General features: G+C 33.3%; 1 protein-coding gene across 1 annotated transcript; it reads right to left on the minus strand.

Moving 5' to 3' along the window:
• Positions 1-4,950: 4,950 nt before the first annotated feature.
• On the minus strand, positions 4,951-5,710 carry LOC100783939 (uncharacterized). The gene has a single exon (XM_003546660.5). It carries the CDS (start codon positions 5,385-5,387, stop codon positions 5,019-5,021), a length of 369 nt encoding a protein of 122 aa, XP_003546708.1. The 5' UTR covers positions 5,388-5,710; the 3' UTR covers positions 4,951-5,018.
• Positions 5,711-23,971: the final 18,261 nt, after the last annotated feature.

Below are 23,971 nucleotides of genomic sequence, written 5' to 3' on the forward strand. Positions count from 1 at the left end.
TAATTTTTTTATAAATAAAAACTAGTACATGTATAAGTTAAAATTAACTTTTGAAGAAACTATAAATGAGAAAACCTCATCTTACATTCTTATTATTTTTCCTACTATAAGTGCTTATTGAAAAAATTGTTTAATTAAATAGAATCTTAATTGTATTTGTACGGTCTCATTAGCTTTTTTGGGTACTGAGAATAAGTATCATCAAGAGAATCAAGAATAATCTTTCTTGAATCGCATAGAATCATGATAGTGACAAAACTCCTCTTTTAAATATTTAACATAATTATATACTTGCATCTCAAAATCAAAATCATTATAAGTTAGAATAACTTTATCTTATTTAATTCGTATGTTTGATGGTTGTCTCATGGTTGTCTCATTTTTCTTTACTCTTAAAAATCATATTAATTGAAATAGGTTGATTCATACAGAAAATATGGGTCAGAATTTTGACCCTATCCAATTTACTAAAACAGAAAAAATGAATAAGGATTCAGGTTTGGGGGTGTTCAACCTATTAAAAAAATTAGTTGATTATTTGTAACAAATATTAAATAATACAATTTATTAAAAAATATATAATCTTAATTTTAAATAATAGTTTATTAAGAAAAAAATATTCTCAAAACATGTAATAATAATAAATAAATACATAATATAAAATAAATGTTTTAGTAAATAAAAAATTAAAAAGGATTAACGAGTTGACCCGCGCGACTAACTCTTAGCCTAATTTTTGGCAAGTTTAACAATCAGAAATGTGTAGATGGATTGAAAATCTCAACCTGTCTAAAAATAAATAAAAATAGAAGAAGCTAAAATGGGTTGGTCTTCTGGGTCTAACCCATTTTACCACTCCAATAGGTACGTAAATAAATATATGTAGTGGGATTTATTCTTTAATATATAAGATCATTTGCTTGGTAAAAAATAGAGATACGTACAAGTAACTTTCTTTTTTAAGAGGGGATTTAAAATATAAAGCAAAACAAGTTGATTACAATATCAACTCTATTAATAAATTATAAAAGGATAAGGAAGAGGAAAAGTATGACACAAAAATCAACAGAAAACAAAATATAATATTATTCACATCCTTTAAGAAAGAAGCAGGTAATTTACTCTATTTAAAATTTATAATAAATAAATATTTTTAAATATGAATTATATTTTGAATTTTTAATGAATAATTTAAATTATGATGTAACATTATTTCTAAATTTTCACATTTTTTTCAATAAAAAAGTATCAAAATTCATTTTAAAGATATAGATCAAGGAAGGTAAATCAAAAGGAATTTGACAGTTAAAAACATCAAATACAGAAATATAGGTAAAATGAAGGTTTTAATTTGAAATGATTATTGGAGAATTATTTTTGTCTAGTTACTAATGTATAAAATACATATTCAAAAACAAAGAAAAGAGAAGATTAACTAAGGTAGTGTATAAAATACATATTCAAAAACAAAGAAAAGAGAAGATATGAAGTGTATATTCTAAGTATAAGAGTACGCACAATTGCACTATTGACCATTTATTTTGACTAGAAAGAACTTGTATCTCTTTCTTAACTAAAAAGGGTTATATGTAATGATTCCAAATATCATTATATGAAACATTAGGACTTTAACGAGAAATAATTCATTTTAATTCTTTTAAAAGCTTTTGACGTAGTTTAATTAATGAAAATACGTAAAAAAAAAATCACAATTCGAAGCATGTTATATAGACATCACAATAAAAGTCCCCAAGTCATAAGCCAAAAGTACTTGTGCCTCAAGACACTACATAATCAAAACATCATAACCAAATTTTCAAAACAAATCTCAAGAGTCTTGTTAAGGAAATAAATGCAACATAGATTCCTGAATATATCTAAACCCTAAGTTGGTCCCCACTAAGATAAAACATGAGAAAAAAGACCAACGTTGGATCTCGCCCCTAAGTCCACCACCAAGTTCACATCAACCATGAATGACATGCTTCCAAGAAGTTACATCATAATTTGCTCCCGAGTCAAATGACACAATCATCACAGTTCAATATAAATTGCAAAGGAAAACTCATTTTAAAAGAAACATCATATAATTGAAACTAATAGAAAATCCTTCATATCTCCAATAACAATGTAATTATGCAACTCATAAAGTAACATATCATTCTCAAGTTACAATTATTAATACACATATCTAACTATCATGTTATGTCATACTGACTATTTACTTAAAGGAGCTTTCATCTTTTGAGTGATTAAATCAAACACATCCCTTAACATAGTCACACCTTGACCATTTGGGGAGACTCAAATTAATCATGCAGAGAAAGTATAATTTTATTGAAAATGGATAAGTGTGGGTAATGGCTTACCTTAGTAAGGCTTACAAGGACCTTAACTTATCTAGGGGTTCGGCCACCCATCCATTCCATAGTCTATTTCATTGTTAACCACCATTGAAAACCTCCAACACTATGTTGAGGGCCTTCTTAGCACTCCTAACTTTGTGCCTACTCACATGCAATGTCATTCATTAATGCATGTATGTTATGATCATTCAAATCAATCATTGTATCACATCATTAATACATTCATCCACCATCATCAATATAATTCATTTCATCATCAATTCAACCAATTCATATTGATTCACTCTATCATCAACTCATCCAATTCCACATCAATTCATCATTCACCTCTTGTTCAATTCCACATCAATTCATCATTCATATCATTCTTACCACTTGTGAACTATCACATAGTTCATCTATACCTCATGAGACTTTTCACCCTACAAGTTCAACTTAATCCATTTCATTTAGAACTCACACACACAACAAGAACCATTTAGGATTGAATGTCATTGGAATTCAACAAAAGGGCATCTTAGGCATTCACACTTAAGTGCCACTATGCATGCGCTTAAGTGTGAGCATCCCTCCCATCGAGCAAGATGCGCTAAAACGTCACCTGGAGTGTGTAACACCTTGACCGAATCACACAAGAATGAAAGGGATCTAGAGGCTGTGCTTGACTTGGAGTAGCTATGAGATGAGTGATCTTTTGGAAAATGTGAGTAAGAACAAAGTATGCTGAAAATCATATGCAATGTTGTACTGTATAGTGTATACCGTGCGAATTATTTATATATCGACGAGGTACGCCGCCACGAACAAGACGAGATCAAGCGGGTGATGTTTAATGTTTTAATGTTTTTTAGGTTTAATTATTAAATTAGTTTTCAAATATATTAAAATGTGTAATTTAATTTTTAATTTAAAAAAAAATAATTTAATCCTCAAATTATTTTAAAACACATTAATTTAATATTTTTGTCTAATTAAATTGATGTCTTAGAATAATAAATTTGAGCGATTTTTGTTTATGATTAGTGACGGTTTTTAATTGTTACTGTATTCATTATTATTCTAGAGAAAATAATCCCTTTCTTCTTCGTGCTTTAGCTTCGATCAACCCCTTCGATCTCTCTCACCCCTCGGCCCAAAAGCCCAAACCTTCCACCACCGTCAAACTCAACAAAACGATGGCGCTGGAGGTGTGGATAGCAAGAGCTTCCACCAACGTCGAAATGACACGTATAGGGTATAGTATACATCATCGGGCTCATAGCAATGAATTTCGCTTCTCCCCATTGTTAGATCTGAAGCGGGTTTTGACAGGAATTTCAAGGAAATTAACTTTTTTATTGTCTTTTTTTGTGAACAGCACAGTTAAAAAAGGAATAACAGAAAAACTAAATTTCAAGATGGAGGGCGCTCGAACCAGATTTGAAAATTTTAAAAAGTAATACGTATAGTAACGAATAAAAACTGTCACGATTCGTAATCAAGAGCTACTGAAATTTGTTATTCTAACAATGAAACTTAATTGGACAAAAAATATCAAATTGGTCGGTTTTAAAATAATTTGAGAACTAAATTAAACAATTTTAATAATTTGAAAATTAAATTGATAATTAAGTCTTTTTATAAAAAAAAGTCCAATAATAATTGTGAAATGGGACGGAAATCAGCCACCTCATAATTTCATTGTTTTGTACGAATCAGCATTTCTGAATAAATGAGTGTTGGCATTCAGTTTTTATTAGTTACAAATTCATGGACGATCAAATAAATAATATATAAATAGAAAAAGTTTAATTAAAATAGAATATAGAAGATATAAGGTTGATGAGACTAACATAATTTTTTTTCTTCTCTTTTCCTCAACCATACACCACTACTACAAAACGCGGTTTTTATAGGCAAATTATTATGAAACTAATCTTTCAAAGAGTGAAAATTATTAAAGTGAGTTTTTTCTCTTCAAACAACTTCTTAAAAATTATAATTTAGATTGGTCTTTGCCATCTATTACACAGGTCCAATTTTTTTTTTTTATATTTACATTTATAGTAAAACATGAAAATTTTTAAAATATGTCATTTTATCTAATTATAACTGATTAGCCAATCCTGTGGCTAATGATAAACTGAGAAAACGGCATTCTATATAGAGAGTAGAGACCTTGTTTTGCATTCTTCTTTTTATTTTTTTAAATACAAAAAAACACAGGATATTCTGATTCTGATTTCCTCAGCCGACAGGAAACATGGGAATCAAAACTGGTACAGCCTTAAAAGTTATTTTATTTGAAGTTAAAAAAGCAATAACTTAACGTATATAACTATATAATTATCATTTTCTCTCTCTGTATATATCTCAAATTGAAGAAAAAAACATATATTTTCCAAAATCTCAACATGGTGCTTCATTACTTCATCGCACCTCCACTTGATGGATGTATTAATTTATTCATTCTCCTCCATTACATGAATTCTTGTATGCTTTCACAATCTAGATAACTACAACTAATAATCCGTACATATACACGAGCACCTTAATTTCCTATTCACATCACCATTAATTCAACAATAGATTGATAAAGCAGTAGTTCAAAATCAAAACATAGAGGTTCATATATATTTATAAATATCCATATTCGTATAGTACAACCAAAGCCTATGACATGTCAAAACTCATCAAATCGTATTGAAGGAGTTGTTGTTGGTTGAATGGCTCCATCAAGGATCTTGAGAGAAACTCACTGTACTCATGAGGTTTCATCAAATTGGTGCCCTCATCAACATTCACCCTCCATTGTTGAGTTTCACTTTCATGATGATGATGAGTTCTGTGCACTCTCTCGGAGTGGCCATTATCCTCTTCCATAGGGATGGAGGTTTCAGCAACATTGGAGTATTGGCCAGTGAGTTCTTGCACAAGGGCCCTGAAATTCGAGGCACTAGTCTTCACCTTCACGGGGCTCGAAATATATGTAACTTTGATCTCCTTTTTGTCCCTTTTGTTGCTTGCCCTTTTGTTCTTCATGGTCCAATTGGCTAACAATGTCACTTGTTGACACAACACAACACAAACAAGAAACAAAATCGAAGCAAAAGGTGGTGTTGTGTTTATGTGTCTCTAGGGTTTACAATATAATACTATGTGTGTGCATTTGTGAAATATAAAATTGGCCAAGTTGCACAAGCCTTTTTAATTATAAGGGTGGGTCATGGAGAGTTGTTGGTCAAAGGGGGAGGTTCGCGGAAAGAGGGTGAAGTTTGAAAAAGTTGGGATGGTGATTTTGACTATTGAAATAATGGGAGAAATAGTGAGACGTTGATTTAAATTGATGTAGAGGAAGATATATCTTGGAGATGCTTACGTGACCCGCAAGTGCTACTATATATGTGTATTGTTGTGACACCACTATGTTAACGTACGTTTGTTTAGTCATTATTAATTTATTATTGTTCTTGTTCAATGAATGATTCTCGCACGTGCGCAGCCTTGTATGACTGGGATCAGGATAAACTTTGGTGCTTCTTAGAAACACTACAAGAAACATTGAAACAAAGGGCGTTGTTTTTTATTTCTCTCCCTATTGTATAACGAGGTAAGATTTGATGACAAATTGACACATTACTCTTTTTAAATTGCCATAGAATTTACTAAAATAGTAGAGAAAGATAAGCTTTGCCTTTAATCTCGTGATTCTACGAGTAAATCTTAGAAAGAGTGTCCGCATTCAAAGTTTTACTTTTAGAAGCTAATTTAGTACTAGTTTTTTATGTAATGTTTAGTCTAGTACTTTTTTTACTGAATGTTTAATTTAGTTCTAGTAGTTTATTCTATGCAGTACTATTTTACTTCACTATTCAATAACATTTTTTAGCACACTACCATCTCTTTTTCATAACTTTAGATGCTTAATTAATTTTAAGCTTCTTTTTCTCCTAATAAGATTTGATGACAGATTGACAGACTACTCCCTGTTTCTAAATTGCCATGAAATTTACTAAAACCAGAAAAATATTATTTTTAGAAGCTAATGTTGTAGTTTGTTTTACATTATTTAATCTATCCCCATTATATAAGATAAAGGTTAATAACATTTTTAGCATACTTTTATATATTATTATTATAATTAGAGAGAGGCACTCCGTACTTCTGCCTATTTTAATAAAAAACTTCGTACCCCATTGCCCAGAGGCTCTTCGCTATGCGAAGGTATGGGGGAGGGATGTTGTACGCAGTCTTACCTTGCATATGTAAAGAGGCTGTTTCCGGATTCGAACCCATGACCAACAAGTCACCAAGGCGCAACTTTACCGCTGCACCAGGGCTCGCCCTCACTTCTGCCTATTTTAATAAAAAAAATAAAAATAATAATAATTAGAAGTTAAAAAAGAAAAACTAAAAATATGAGAGTAAGGAATAGTTATTATTAGAAGTAACAAAATTTTAAAAATTAACATAGGATAAAATGATTTAGTGAAATATGTACACCAATTAGAAGTATTATATATATATATATATATATATATATATATATATATATATATATATATATATATATATATATATATATATATATATATATATTATCTGTATTGTTTAAGGTCTACCAAATATACTAGTCATGTTACGTCACATTCCGAGATACATGTTAACCCATCATGTCAGTTCTGGCACCGGAGCACAGATGTCTAATCCTTAACCATTGGGTTATCCAACCGATTGATTATCTTTAACCATCTCTTTATCTCTTGGCAGATATTCAACACATATATTATCTGTAAGTATGATTATCTACTAGCTTTTATCTTTAAGTTATAAATTATCTCTAATGTTATCAATAAGCCATAGACTATTATCTATAAGTTGATAATTATCTGCAAAGGTTGTTATATCACTGTAACAACCCATATCAACAAGGACCTGCAACTCTCTCTCCACACTATAAGTACCAGGTTCCCTCGTACTCTCGACACACCAAATACATACATTCATTTTTACTCTCTTGAGACGAACACACATATACACACATGCTCACATACACATATATACATTCTCACTTATTCTCCTAACTCACATATTTACTTGAGTGTCGAAACCCTTTGTTTTGTAGGTCCCCCCTTTTTCCCTCTTAACAAAGGCCACTTTCAATATGACTTGTGAAGTCTAGGAGCACACCTTAGTCACGTCCACCCTGACGTGTATTAGCTCCGGATTTTGGTAAGTACATTTGGCGCTCACCGTGCGGCCGTGGTAAAACATACCATGCGATATCTTTTTATCTCTCTCTTTCGCATCCATGATTAGCACGTGGTTTGGCCTTAGACACAAGACCCATTTCAAAGGCTTTAATCCTCCCCCAGCAACCATGACCGATAATGATACTCTCGAACATCACCAAAACCGCATTACGGAGATGAAGTGATGCCATGAGGAGGAGCTATGAAAGTTAAAGGCTGACCACAATCAACTGGAGGCTCGTGTCAGATGTTCCCAAGGTGACGAGTACTCTGCTCACACATTACCTGAGCTCACTCAAGGGGAATCACACCCTGATGCACAGTCAATACTCAAGATAATCCGAGTCTTTCCTACATACACCGCCAACAAGACAAACTTCTTGTCAACATCCTTTTGTCGACCGTATCATGGAAGCTGACATACCCCTAGGTTGGAAATCACTCAACCTAGAACGGTATGGTAGAACCATCGATCTAGATGAACATCTGAATGTTTTCCTCACTCATGCAAATCTATACACCAAGGATGATGTAATCTTGTATCGTGTCTTCCCAACGTCCTTTAAAAGGGTGACATTGATCTGGTATTGTGGACTCCCTCTAACGTCCACAGACAACTTCGACACTCTTGTTAAGCGCTTCAGTGTGCAATATGCAACTAGTCGGTCACATCATATGGTGCCAGCCTTTCTGGCTAGTCTGCGACAAGCAGATGATGAATCTTCGGAAATTCGTGGAAAAGTTTAGACGCATTGTTGTCCAGGTCTGTAATCTCAATCCGGAGGTATCCTTACACTCCATGCTCCTTGCTCTAAGGCCTAGTAAGTTTACAGACAATATGTGCAAAAAAACCCTAGTAGCGTGGACGAGTTATGTGAGCGAACCAAATGCTACATCCAAATGGAAGAAATGTTTCGGTTCAGGAATGAGGTCCAACAAGCCGGACAAAAGTGTGATAAGCGAGAAGGAAGCACCAAGACCAACTCACACAAGTCAGACAAAAGGAACAAGCCCAACAAGTGCCAATCTCTCCCAAAGGGCCTAGGTACGAGCATTACACACCCCTGACACCCAATCACACCATAATCTTGGGGGAGACTTTCAACTTAGAGGTACCCATCAAGCTACCCCTGCTACGTCCTCCCAGGCCGAGGTTCGACACGACCAAATACAGCAGATACCATCACAGTATTGGTCACAACACAAAAGATTCCTAGTCCTTCAAAAACAAAATATAAAAGCTTATACAGGCTAGGTATCTAGCCCGGTTTGTTAAGAGGTCGAACAACCACCAAGCTGGAGCGAGGCTCGGAGGAAACCTATAGGATCAACACAAGAGTCATGACTTGGACAAAATAAGGGACAAAGAAGAAGATCAAGGAAGACAGAGACACCACCAACAAAGACACGATTGACAACCTCCACAAGAATAAGAGCCCGCCCAACAAATCAGAGGTATAATCAACACCATTGCATGTGGATTCTCCTATGGAGGGTAGTCTAGCTAGTCTCGCAAACGTCACCTTCATGCCATATGGGACATCGACATCAACTATGTTGATACACCACTACCACAAACTCTACCTCCTATCACTTTCATTGATAGAGACATCAGTGGTATCATCCCCATCAACCAAGACGACCCCATGGTTGTCTCCATCATAATTGGCAACTTCATGGTATCCAAAGTCCTCATTGGCCAGGGTAGTTTCATTGACATCTTATATTGGAAGACATTCTAGAGACTTGAAGAATCGCCTAACACCATCCAGCCTTACCCCACAGTGGATGGTACCACTCAGGTCATGAGCATGGACAATGGGTCTCTAGTCCGAGACCTTACTGTCCACCGAGCAAGCCTAGATGAAGAATTCGATGTAGATTCGCGTGACGATACTTTTGATAGAAGCCCAAAGCCTATCGAAGAACTTGTCAAGCTACAGCTCGAACCCCAGCCCGGGTAGTGTATGCAGCTCAGCAGGAACTTCACCAGCCATAAGCATAGACGAATCATTGATGTCCTACACAAGAACACGGACCTATTCGCTTGACAGCCATCTGACATGCCGGGAATCTACCCCAGCATTATCTGCCATAAGCTCGCTATTTGTTCCCAAGCCAAATCGATATCACAGAAGAAGAGTAAGATGAGAGAAGAATGACACAAAACAGTCAGAGAAGAAGTAGACATGCTCCTCAAAGCCAACTTCATCAAAGAAGTTAGGTATTCCACTTGGCTCGCTAACTTCATCATGATAAAAAAGGCCAACAAAAATGGCGAATGTGCATCGACTACACTGATCTTTACAGGGCGTGCCCTAAGGATGCATACCTTTTTCCTAGCATTGACAGGCTAGTCGATCGAATGTCTGAGTTCCAAGTACTAAGCTTCATGCACACCTACTCTGGGTACAACCAGATCCAAATGCACTCTCTAGACGAGGAGAAAACAACATTCATCACTAAAGATGTCAACTTTTGCTACAAGTCATGCCCTTCGGCCTTAAAAATACAAGCGCTATATACCAGAGATTGATGGACTAGATTTTCAAGCAGCAGATCAAACGGAACATCGAGGTCTATGTTGACGACATGGTTTTCAAGTCTCAAAGCATAGCCCAACATATGGCAAACCTGGAAAAGGTCTTTGAAGAGCTCTGCAAATATAACATGCGCCTCAACTTGAAAAAATATACTTCGGGGGTTAACAAAGGTAAGTTCCTAAGCTTTATAATCATGCATCAGGGAATAGAAGCCAACCCCAAAAAATGCACTATATTTTTTAGATGCATAATCCTACTAATGTTCAGGAAGTCTAGAAGTTGAAAGGAAGACTAACATCCCTGTCCAGGTTCTTCCCCAAGCTCGCCAAAAAAGTGAAGCCGTTCTACAAATTGTTAAAGAAAACTAAGCCATTCTTGTGGGACGAGACCTACAAACAAGCCTTCTTAACTTTCAAGAAGACCATTGCCACACTGCCATTGCTGAGTCGACCCAGGCTAGGAGTACCCCTACTCCTATATCTCTCAGTAGCTGACAAAGCCGTTAGCTCAACCCTCGTACAAGAGGAAGGGAAGCACCAACTCCCTATCTACTTCATCAGTCGCATACTCCATGACACAAAGACGCGCATTAACACTCATTAACTCGGTTCGATGACTTAGGCCTATTTTCAAAGTCATCAAGTGATAATCAAGATGAACTACCCCATCAAACAGGTTTTGTGAAAGCTTGAATTGGAACGGAGGATGGTGGCATGGTTTATAAAACTTTCATAGTTCGATCTCCAGTACGAACCCCATGGCACCATGAAGACACAATTCATGGCAGACTTCCAGGTAGAATTAGCTGGGAACGACCAAACCACCCTAAACTAATGGAGCTTCAACTTAGAGAGTGCATCTAGATTAAATATGAAGTGCTTATTGCAGGATAGAAATCATCCTCGAAGGACCTGACTATGTCTCTCTAGAGCAATCCCTCAAGCTCAACTTTAAAGCCTTAAACAACCAGGCTAAATACGAGATGCTTATTGCATGTCTGAAACTAACAAGAGAAGTCGGTGCCAAGAAGCTACGATATTACACAGACTTGTAACTTGTCCAGGGGTAGGTTGCCAACCGATACCAGACCAAGGAAACAATGTTTCTCTAGTACTACCACATTGCCAAAACTCTCATTGACAATTTTGAATGCTTCGAGATGTACTACACACCCAGGGAGAGCAACACTAGAGCAAACCTACTCTTCAAGCTTGCTAGCACCAAAAAGATAGGGCACCTCAAGACTATCATCCAAGAGATGTTCCAAAATCCCACCATAGACACCGGGGAAGTTATGGATGGAGAAGAGGAAGAACCATGCAAACTGGATGATCCCCTACAAGAATTTTCTAATTCGAGGGGTGTTGCAAACGAGAATTAAGCTTGACACCTAAAACAAAAGGTCAGCTATTACGTCATCATTGATGGCGAGCTATTCAAAAGAGGTTGACAACACCCTCGTTAAAGTTCTTGAATATTCAACAAGAAGATTATGTCATGAGAGAACACCACAAAAGGATTTGCAGTCTTCCCTTGCAACAAAGGTGGTGTGTGCTTTGTACTATTGGCCAACACTCATAGCAGACGCCCTTGACTTCACAAAGAGATGTAGACGACACCAAGAGTTTGTAGACATTCCACACACCCTTCCTGCCAATCTCCACAGTTTGAGCTCCTTTTGGCCCTTTGCAGTGTGGGGAATGGACATATTGGTACCACTGCTAAAGGCCCCAGGAGTAGTCAAATATCTATCACAGTTTGAGCTCCTTTTGGCCCTTTGCAGTGTGGGGAATGGATATATTGGTACCACTGCTAAAGGCCCCAGGAGCAGCCAAATATCTATCCTATCGGTTATTTCATCAAGTGGATTGAGGTAAGACCACTATGAGAAATCACAGCCAACGAGGTGGAGAAGTTCACCTGGAACCACCTCATATGCAGGTATGGCCTCCTTTATGCCATTGTCACTGACAACGACACCCAATTCAAAATTCTGACTTATGAAGACTTGTTGATGAGGCTAGGCATTAAGCATCTCGTCACCTCTGTCGAACATCCTCAGATCAATGGGCAGGCAGAGGCAGCCAACAAAGTTATCCTTATGGCCCTGCACACTAGACTTGACAAGTCTAAGGGTCTATGGAAAGAGGAACTCCTTAGTGTACTCTGGGCCTACCATTTCTCACCCCAGACAACCATCAACAAAACTCCTTACCGACTCACATGACACAAACACCATGATTCCCATTAAATTTAGGGAACCATCGACAAGGAGAATGTTGTTCCAGCAATAACAAAATGAAGAAAATATGAGGGTAAAACTCGATATGACAGACGAAGTCCAAGAAATGGCTAGGATCAAGGAAGAAGCTGCCAAGCTTCGAGCATCAAAAAGATACAATACAAAGGTTCAACCATGAACCTTTCAACTCAATGACCTCATGTGGAAGTCTGAGGTGAAGCCAAAAATGATCCTCGAGCAGGAAAGGTTTTTCCCAATTGGAAAGGCCTATTCAGGGTCACAACAAGCTTAGACAATAGAGCATAGAAACTACACAGATTTGATGACAAAGTGATTCCACGAACATGGAATGCCACTAACCTGAAGTTCTACTTCAATTGACCTAATGCAAGACCAGATGTTGTACTCTTTTTCCTACTTAAGTCTTTTGTCCTAAAAGAGAAAAATCAAGGTTTTGGATTGAGAGGTTTTAACAAGACACATCTAGGATAATAAAGGGAATTTGTGGAGTAGGAGCCTCAACGATGGAGGATTCCAAGGTAGAGGAGCAGATGTAACATCAACAACAATAGCGGAAGTAGAAGCCTCAATGGTCGGTGGATTCGGAGGCGCATCTTGCAAACTTGAAGGGTGACCCGAACAGGATGTCAACCTTGCAGCCTGCCTCAATGTGTGAAGGCTCAAATGGGCCCTCGACTTCTTACAACCAAACTTCCTAGCACTGTCATCTTGTTTCCTCTTAGTTAAAACATAGGAAGGAGCACTGGGAGAAACCTTAGTAGCACCATCTATAGGGCCAACCTCAACAATAGGTTGACCCTCTTCTCTAGTAGTAAGAGCAAAGTAGACGGTGGCACGGCCCCACCTGTAGGTGTGACCTGCTTCAAAAGTGACATTCAAGGGAAGTCACCCATAATAGCTTCAAGACAAGCAACAATAATACAATGAATGTCAATTCAGGCCACAAACACAGTTCAAACACAAGAAAGGAAAACAAGGGAAAAATGTTTACCATCCAAAGCAGCGAGAGGATCATTTGCCGAGGGAATAGACAAAATGGCCTGTACATCCAGTGAGGCTGATAGTTGTTGCAAGATAGCCTTGTCGACCCTCTCTACAAGGGTTAATAGATCTTCATCAAACGATTTGAACTTGGTGGAGTCAAACTACCAATAGAGCAGGAAGTGGGGCTCCCCGTCCCTATTGAACATCAGTTGCAAACCATCAGTCACGACATCAGTAGCCAGGACCTTAAAGAAGCATTCTTTGAAGTGGCGAAAAATGTTTGAGTCAAACTCAAATAGCTTCTTCGACATGTTATTCAAGAAGACCTAACCAATGTTGTCAGTTAGCTTCATCTGGAAGAAATAGAAGAAAATCGACACACTGGGCCGGATGTTGAAGAAGGGGCACAAAATCTAAAAGACCCTCACCATGTCTCAACTATTTGGGTGGAGTTAGGAATGGGCCACATTCAAGTGCTCAAGTAGAGCACACTAGAATAAGGTCAAGGGGAGAACAAGACCCAGGACCTCAAACCGAAACTTGTACATAAAAAAGAAGGGTGGATTGCTCGACATTGCCCTCAAGAAAGAGAAGTCATCACTCCTACAAGCCTGGACGACTATCTTGCAGGAGTCATTGGGATTTTCCAACTTCACTTGGCATTGCAGTGTAGCGACACTTGCCATAGAGGTGATGGAGGACTTGTACTTCAGAACGTCGCCCCTCACCCACTCAAAGCCAACAACGACAGGGAAGGACGACGACAACCTAATATTATGGCTAGGTTGCAAGCGGCGAAACACCCTAACGTCCCCGCCACCACTCTTCCTTGCTCCCCCAGAAGTAGAAGGGGGGAGAATCATAGTGACCGGGACAGGCTCCCCGGTTGAGGAAGCAGTGAAAGGTTGTGCCCTCCCACGAAGATGAGAGGTGCCTCCACCAATATGACATGAAACCCTCAACCTCTTCGAGGAAGAAGATTCGCTATTAGAAGCACCATGGTGAGTATCCTCCGAGGAGAAACCTCCAATGGAAATGACTTCTCGGTCCTTCAGGGGATGCTGAATCGAACCCCTAGAATCGCTACCACCCATACCAATGGCAGAGTTAGACAAAAATGAAGACATAATTAGAGAAGGAATACCTTGAAGGATTGAAGAAAGTGAAGGAAGAGGAAATGGAATCTCAAGAAGCAAGCACGAAAGCAAAAATATTTTGAGAGATAGAAGGCAAAAATTCAAAGTGACGGTGGTAATGAATCAAACGTCCACTCCATTTAAAAAGAAGACAGACTCTTCAGTAACTGGCAGGAGCTGAAGTGGTGCCTTAATTTTTTGCAACACAATGCAGCCCCACTCACCCACACACCACATCTCCAGTACATGCCTACTCCACGAGTGACACATATGCAAGAGTAGGCCTCACACGTCTACTACAACAAGAAAAATAGGTAGAGTTGTCAAATACATAGGCTTCCCTCACTTGATATGTCAGAGGTCACCTGTAAAACCAAAAGTATGTCCACCCCAGATAACTTGATAGAAGCAGCTCAGACAACACTTCTCCAGGCTAAGGGGCTTGACAAGCTTGATAGACTTACAACTCCCACTCTTGTTAAGGCCACCACTCTAGACATCGGACGACATTTGTTTGTGCTTGGGGTCTTGACCGACTCGTCACCCTCCTATTCGTTAAGGCTACTACCCTCGACATCAAACAATCTCCCTCAACACGGGACAATCTCCTTCGACACTGGACAACCTTTTTCGCTCGCAAGCTGGTTCAAAGCTTCAGGGCTTATGTATTGTCCAGGGTCTACCAAATACATGTGTCATGCTATGTGGCACTCCGAGACACACGTCAACCCTCCATGCCAGCCCTAGCACAGGAACATGAACGTCCAACCCTTAACAACCGGGCTCCCCAACCGACAAGTTATCTTTAACCTCTTATTATTTGAATATAATGTCATCTCTTTATCTCTTGGCAAATATTGAATTATTTACAAAGTCACACATTATCTCTAAGTACAATTATCTAAGCTACATATTATCTCTAATGTTATATATAAGCCACTAACTATTATCTATAAGTCGGTAATTATCTGCAATGGTTGTTACGTCATTGTAACAACCCTTATCAATAAGGACCCACACTATATGTATCAAGTTCCCTCGTACTCTCGACACACCGAATACACACATTCATTCATACTCTCTTGAGACGAACACATATATCCACACATGCTCACATATGCATATATACATTTTCACTTACTCCCCTAACTCACATTCTTGAGCGTCAAAGCCCTTTGTTTTGCAGGTTCCCCCTTTTTCCTTTTTAACAAAGGTCACTCACTCTAACGTGCAAAGTCTAGGAGCACACCTTTGCCACGTCCACCTTAACATGTGTCAGCTTCGGATTTTGGTAAGTACATTATTATTATTATTATTATTATTATTATTATTATTATTATTATTATTATTATTATTATTATATAAAAATAAATGTAAAACATAAAAGAGAGAAAGATAGCTAACTTGGAGGAAAAAGTTGACATTCCTATAAGATCAAATGAAAAAAAAAACAAATTAATTTCTATCATGTGGTCTATGTTATTAGATCAAAAAAGAAGGTTTATGGTCACTTTGTAATAAAGAAATTGTAGACATGATTTCACTTTAATAATTTAATAATAGTAACATGAAAATTGCACTTGTATTTTGTTATAGAAGATTATTATATAATCTATAACTAGTATAATAAGGAGATCTTATTTTGGTGTATTTTTTTATTTGACATCTTTACCTTTACTTTTTTTTATTAAGTAACTACTATTGAGTTATCTTTTCAATCTCATATTTTCATTAAAAAATTATATTAATTTAATCTTTGTAAAAATAAAACATTTTTTATGATTTTCAATGATATCTTCATTAAAAGGTTTCCTGATGTGACTAATAGATTTAATTATTTTATCTTTCTATCTTCTCAAATACACTTAGAAGATAATAACACATGTTCTTATTTTATTTTCTCTTCTATTCTCATGAGAAAGTTTGAGAAAATTGCTTAGAAATAGATGAAAAATTACAATTTAGGAGTGGGAGAAGGTTAATCGTCACAAATTATTTAATTTATTTAAAAAAAATTTAACCACCATAATTTATTTAATTTATTTATAATTAAATTACATGTAATATAAAATTTTATAAAAACGAAATTAATATTTTTAAAATTTTACATTACTCCAAACATATTTTATTATACCACTTTAGCCTAACTACTATAGTCAACATATTTTATTATACCACTTTAGCCTAACTACTATAGTCTTGTGTCTATTTTTGTTTTTTGACAAACTCTTATGTCTAATTTTTTTGTCATTCAAAATATTAACAATGAGGAAAAGAACCGGTCTCTTATATTACGCGGAGAGTGTCTCTGGCATCTGACAGAAAAGCCAGATTCAAGAAAGGGGGGCAGTACTCCAAAATAATTAACTTATCAAAAGAAGAAAGATCCTTCCTGGCTAGCAAATAAATAGGCACAGCAGTTTCCTTCTCTAAGAATGTGATGGACTCTTATGTCTAAATAATTATATTAAATTGGTAAAAGATAAAAATTGTCTAAAATAAATAACATTTTTTATAACTATAATAAAGGAAATACTTTTTTTTTTCTCCACATTTTATTATACCACTTTATCTTTTAACTACTATCTAAACCACCTACAATATTCACTCTTTTCTTTTTGACCCTCATGTCAAATTACTTAATTATATTAAATTGCTAAAAGATAAAAATTGTAAAAAATTAGCAATTTTTTTATAAAATAAAAAAATGTGTACAAACAAGCACGTTATGTTATCGTTCGTCTAGTATATATTATATTGAAATGAATTTGTTTTGTGTTGTTTCCGTAATTATTTTTAATTTAATATTTTCAATTTTTTAATTTAAATATCATATATCATAGATGGAATGTAGTTGTAATGTGATTTTTTAAATAATAGTTTTTTTACATTAATATAAAAACTCATTTATTTACATTAATTGTGACGAAATAAAAAGTAACATTTTATATTGTTTGTGACTAGAATTGATGTAAAAAATCTATATCAATTCTAGTCAAAATATATATAGAAAATGATTTTTTTTAAATCAACTCTGTTTAAAATTAATTGATTTAGAAAGTCTCACTTTCTATATTTATTTCAAAATCAATCTAAAAAACATCAACTTTTTATCTGCTCACCAATCCAATCAAGAATATATGAAATTATTGATATTAAAAATATATTTAATTAGAGAGTCCTTTTATGCAAGAGTGGCGGGAGAAATAAATATTTGACAATTAGATTTTATCATAAATAGTCAACATTATAATATACAAGTCATGAGTTTGTTTTTTAAAATATTTTTAAGTGGTAACATAACATTAAATTCTGGTCATCAATGTATGTTGGTATGACCCCTAATTATTTTTCTTACTTTCATATAAAAATGGTTTGGATTTACTCTTCTTATTACTCTCATATAAAAGTAGCCATCTCACTTGGTCTTAAATATGACTAAATCAAACCATGTGAACCACTAACCAACAACATAAACAATTCCATTTTAGGCAATTGACTTGAGAAATGAACTATATGATTCTTGTACCCCTTCTACTTTTTTACCTTAGCTTTTTCATGCTCATGCACGTGAGGCTCCAGTGTTGTGTACCTCTTCAGCCTGTTCGGTCGACCATCATCTATATCCTTGCTTGTTAAGTCCTTCCTAATGCCTTAAGGCACAAGCTGAGTTTCTTTCAAACGTTAAGATAGACATTACGTAATTGCAAAATAATGCACCATGAATGCATACTTGAGAATCTTGGGATATTCGCTACGGCAGTTATATAAGCCTTGGCTGAACCCTAGGATGAATAGATTCACACTTAGACACTTTTACACTTGAATATTTGTAAAAGTGTTAATGAAATATTAAATAAGAATACTTTATTATTATTATTATTATTTTATCTTGGATCATATATATATACTTACACCACAACATCAAATTTTTTGGGTTGAACACTTTACTTTAAATATTACAATATTTTATGCTAAAAAATAATTTTGTTGATCGAATTGAATATAATATTAGAAAATTTATAATAATTCACACATTCTATTCAATCAATTGAGTTAAATTTCTTTGACATATACATTAAAAATAAAAATAAAAATTTATATGTGTGGACATGTCACCACTCGTTTTCTTATGAATACTTTTATTTATTTTTTTACTATTCTTTTATTTATTTTCTATAACAGATATTAAATATTTTGTATATATTTTAAGATATCAAATATATTTACTTTCCATTTAATAATTTATAGGAAATTTTATAAAGAAGAAAAATATATTTCTCTTTTCTATGTCTTGGAACAGGGCTAGAGGGAGTCAAACGGATGACTTGAAAAGTCTTCGGATTTGAATGAAAACATAAAAGGAAAGTTAAAATAAGAACATTCAACTAAATAAATAAATTAAAATAAGAACATTAGGTGAAGACTCATGCACGTTATCAAATGTTAATAAAGGCCACATGTATATCTTGTGACCCCACCACCTTCTACCTTAAACTGGCCTTAGGATTGTGATTTCCTTTCAATGTAACAAACAACTTTGCGGCCACGTACGACCAGTGAATTTTGAAGTATAACTGAACCAAAAACAAAATAGACTTCTGTATTCTGTATAAAAATATTCTTCTTATATAAAAATCTTTAGACCAATGCTTTTAAGATTGGACTGAACATTCAACTAATCAAAGATACTTTCATAAAATAAAGGATAAATGTCTCCTTTGATTTATTATATTTTATTGATTTTTTATTTTTTAATACATTAAATTTTAAAATTTGTATATTAATCTTTTATATTTTTAAAATTTTCATTTTAGTACATTAACTCTTAAAATTTTCATTTTAGTATATTAACTCTTAAAATTTTTATATTAATTTTTTAAGTTTTAATTTTTTTATTTTCTTTTAAAAAACGTAGTACCTAGTGATATTTTAAATTTTAAAATAATTAATTATTTTAATCGCCATTATCTTAAATTAATTACTTTATTTATATTTAATTCTCCGTTAAAATTTAATCAATCAGCCCTAGCCTACCCTTCCTTACTAAGACAATATCTTTTAGTTTTGAAGATACTCTTGAGTAGCCTAATAGGATTTGTTGGATATCTCTTCCAAACTTGTTTCAAGCAATTCGAGTTACTGGCCTGTTATCCTTGAATAATTTTGTCTAAGCAAGCTAACTTGAAGGTTAAAGTTGTGAGCTTTTTATTTTTTTCTATTTAATTTTTCTTTAATCATATTGATATTTTTAATTACTACAATTTGATAAAAATATTTTTAATAACGATTATAATTGTTTTAATTAATATATTTGGCTATTTGCTTGTGTATTCTTAATTGAATTTATTTTTCATTTTAGAACAAATGCATATTTTTTACACTAAACATGTGCAAACTTAATTTTCATGACAAAGCTCCCTTTAAATATCTTGCTTCATATTAATAATTGAAAATGTAAAAATTAGAAAATAATATCAACAATCAAACAAAAATTTTATATATCTAATGAGAAAAAAAATGTTGCAAAAATAAGCGAGTAAAAAATTAATTGAAGAAGCTTACTTTACGAAAATAAAATTGATATGTAAAAATAATTATTACGTTTATCAAGAAACATCTTTATTTTTTATTAGAAACATATCAAATGATATAATTAATTAAAAATGGCAAAAGACAGTACACTAAAATTAATAAAAAAAATTACCTATGGGGGGGAGAGACACATCCCCCATCCAATACATTTTAGAATAAGTACATGATTGTTTTATTGCATATTCTCCTTATATATGTAAGACCAATTATTGTAAATGAGAATCTTGTAATACAAGATAATTATATGGTTATAGTTGCACTTGCTAATACACTTATCCACTTCATTTTTGAATAAAGCACCAAAAATGTTCCAAAAACATGTACTTCTTCGATATATTAACAAGTAAGAGATGTGGTTTAAAGAAAATAATATGTAACAAATAATTACAAATTACTTGCTAATATTTTTGTAGTTAAGTGTAATTGATAATATTACTCATATTTTGATGATAAGTACTAAAATAGAATTAAAATATAAAATATAGGGACTAAAAAAACTACTTTCAAACTATAAGAACTAAAAAGAAATAAAAATGTAAATTATAAGGACTAAAAAAATTACTTTCAAATTACATGAGAGAATTAAAATATAAACTATAAAAGGTAAAAATCGTGTAAAAGTATAGAAACCAAATGAGTAATTTAACTTAATATAAAATATCAATTTCAATAGATTAAAAAACTTAACATGTTAGAGACTATGCTAATGTCTTTCTAATTATTCATTGAAAATCATTCACCATTGCTTACATGCAAACATATATACCAATCAACAACGATAACCTCCATAAATATATATATATATATATATATATATATATATATATATATATAGAATAATTAATTATATGATTATAGAAAAAGATGTCAATTACATGATTATAATAATTATATATAAAAGAATTAATTATAGGGGAAAAAAAAACTAATTTTATAGGAAAAATACAAATCAAAATCCAGAGGAAGAGAAAGTCAAAAGATAATGAAATGAGAAAATTTATAATCAAATAAGAAACGAAAACATAAGGAAATAAAGTGTGTTAAAAAAGTGAAGATATGAAAATACAAAATTCTCATCCACTAACACATATATAAATATAAATATAAATATTATTTAATAAAAATATATTATATATATTTTTGAATCAATTAATATATTTATCATATCAATTAATTTTAGATTTAATAGAATGATTAAATAAATTTAATAGAATAATATAAAATAAATATAAAAAATACATTAGTTAATTGAATTATTTGGAAGCAATGAATATGAGATTGTCACATGAGATCATCTCATAAAATCAAATCTTCTTTCATATATAGATAATAGATAGATAGTAGATAACTTTTAAAATCCTCTTGATTAATGATCAAGGTTCATCGGGCTAGCCTCCCATTTCAGATTTGAGTTATTCTTCTTGTACCCGTACAAATTTCTTTTACACCCAACAAGTCATACAAAAAGACAAAATTGTCCTTCACTTAAAAATCAAATACAATCATCCCTCCTCTCACTATTCATTCACGCCTCCTCCCTCCTACTATGTTGTGACACCATTGATGCCTCTTTCTCCTCCCTATTGCATTGTGAGTTTGTGCCTCACCTCCATTATTCTTCCTACACTCATCTTTCATCCCATCTCACCTCCCCGCCATGAGTACCCTGTGTTCGTATGGGACATGCGAAATGAAAATCTGTATAACCATACAGATTGACAATCTGTATGATCCATACGGATTATGGATTGATAATCCGTATGAGACATGCGAAATGAGAATCCGTATGGATCATACAGACTCTCAATCCGTAGGGATCATATGGATTCTCAATCCATATTTTTATTTAAGAAAAAATTTATTTAATAATTTTGTTTATTTAAAAATGAATGTATAAATTTTATTGTTATTTAATTATTTTATAAATTAATTTTTAATAGTTTTATATATTAAAATACTTATCTATAAAATAGTTAAATAAAAAATTCCAAATTTTTATAATGTATATATTTTAAATTTTATTAAACAAAAATAGGTAATATTGTATAATAAATTTTTTTATTAATATATTTGTATAAATATTATTACATTAAAACTATTAAATGTTTATATAAATAGTGATTTGAAGTATAAAAAATTTAAAAAAAAATGAATTTCTACATTCATTTATAAATATATAAAAGTATTAAAATAGTTATTTATAAAATAATGAAATAGTCATTTATTAAAAATTAAAAATAAAATTATACTTTGATTTTGATAATATATATTAGTTAGCTAGAAATAGTGATTTGAAGTACAAAAATTTAAAAAATGAATTTTTAAATTAATTTATGAATACATAAAAGTATTAAAATAGTTATTTATAAAATAAATAAATAATTACTTATGAATTATTAAATAGTAATTTATAAAATATTTAAAATAAAATTGTAGTTTGATTTTGATGATATGTTTTAGTTTCTAGATTAATAATTTAATGTCAATTTAAATTTTATTTATTACATTTGTTAAAATATACTACATTTAATTATATAGTAGGGTTTTCGATGATTTATTAGTTACTTTGTTAGTTAGTTTTTGAGTAATAGAATGAAAATATTTTTGTTATGAAATATAAAACTCAACTATTATTTGAACGATGACATTAATTGATATTAATGTGCAAATTTGTAGACTATTGGTTAGAACTAGAGGATTGTGTCGAGCTTTAGGTCGAGTTTTATGAAGAGCCTTAGGCAAATAGGTTATTGGTGATGAGGAAGAAGCCCCTCAACGTTGAAGGCCAACAACATCGACACATAAACAGCTGACAATTGTAGCTGTTGCCTAGGATATTGAGCATGTGGATCATGTTGCAGACAAGGTTCATGAGGAGCCTCACGAGCCAGTTACGGATCATGTAGTTGTTGATATAGAGGGTTTTCTAGACGGACCCCAAGATACATAAGTGTTAACGTCATATGCTGATCATGTGGCAACCAAAGTTTGGACATGAGAGGCAATTATTTTGTTTAATTAAAACATATTTAAATAACTATTTGTCATTTTAATTTACCTAATTAATTTTAATTATTTGCAGGAACGTATTGAGTTGAAGTTGGCCTCTCATGGGAGGAAGGTGGAGAAATTTGGAAGGCCTGCACATGAGATTGAAGGCATAGTGGCTGCTACATGATTAAGTTCTCTAATTACATGTTTATTGGAGACAGGTGACAAGGAACTTTTATTTGCCTTTATGGAGAGGTGGCATAAGGAAACTAGCAGTTTCCATCTATAGATAGAAGAGTTGACTATAACCCTTGATGATGTGAAATCCTTATTACATCTGCCCATTACAGGTTCCTTCCATACCTTTGAGGCTATTGATGTACAGGAAGTTGTTGACTTGTTAGTTGAGTTGCTTGAAGTCAGTAGATAAGATGCAAAAAATGAGACTGAGCAATGTAGGGGGGCATATGTTTTTCTAGCTTGGCTGCAAGACGTTTATCGAAGCAAATGTGACACAAGATAATGGACCCTAGCAACTCGAGCATATTTATTGCATCTAGTAGGTTGTACACTATTTGCTAACAAGAGTGCCACACATATTAGTGTGGTATTCTTGGATGCATTTCATGACCTCAGCTTACCTGGAGGTTATTCATAGGAAATGACTGCAGTAGTCCATATGTATGACAATCTGAATGTTGCATCCAAGCATACCACAAAGCATCTTACAAGATATATCACTTTGTTGCAGGTAATTATAATGATTTTTATCATTGTTATATGTTTTAAACTTTATATGTACTATTGATTAGAATTGTTATTTGTATTTTTTAATATGTGCAGTCTTGGATCTACGAGCATT

The sequence above is a fragment of the Glycine max genome, chromosome 15, assembly GCF_000004515.6.
Source record: "Glycine max cultivar Williams 82 chromosome 15, Glycine_max_v4.0, whole genome shotgun sequence".
In the NCBI taxonomy this organism is placed as follows: domain Eukaryota; kingdom Viridiplantae; phylum Streptophyta; class Magnoliopsida; order Fabales; family Fabaceae; genus Glycine; species Glycine max.

What these genes read in the sequence shown, in the direction of transcription:
- LOC100783939 (XM_003546660.5), bottom strand. Translation starts at nt 5,387, where the DNA reads ATGAAGAACAAAAGGGCAAGCAACAAAAGGGACAAAAAGGAGATCAAA.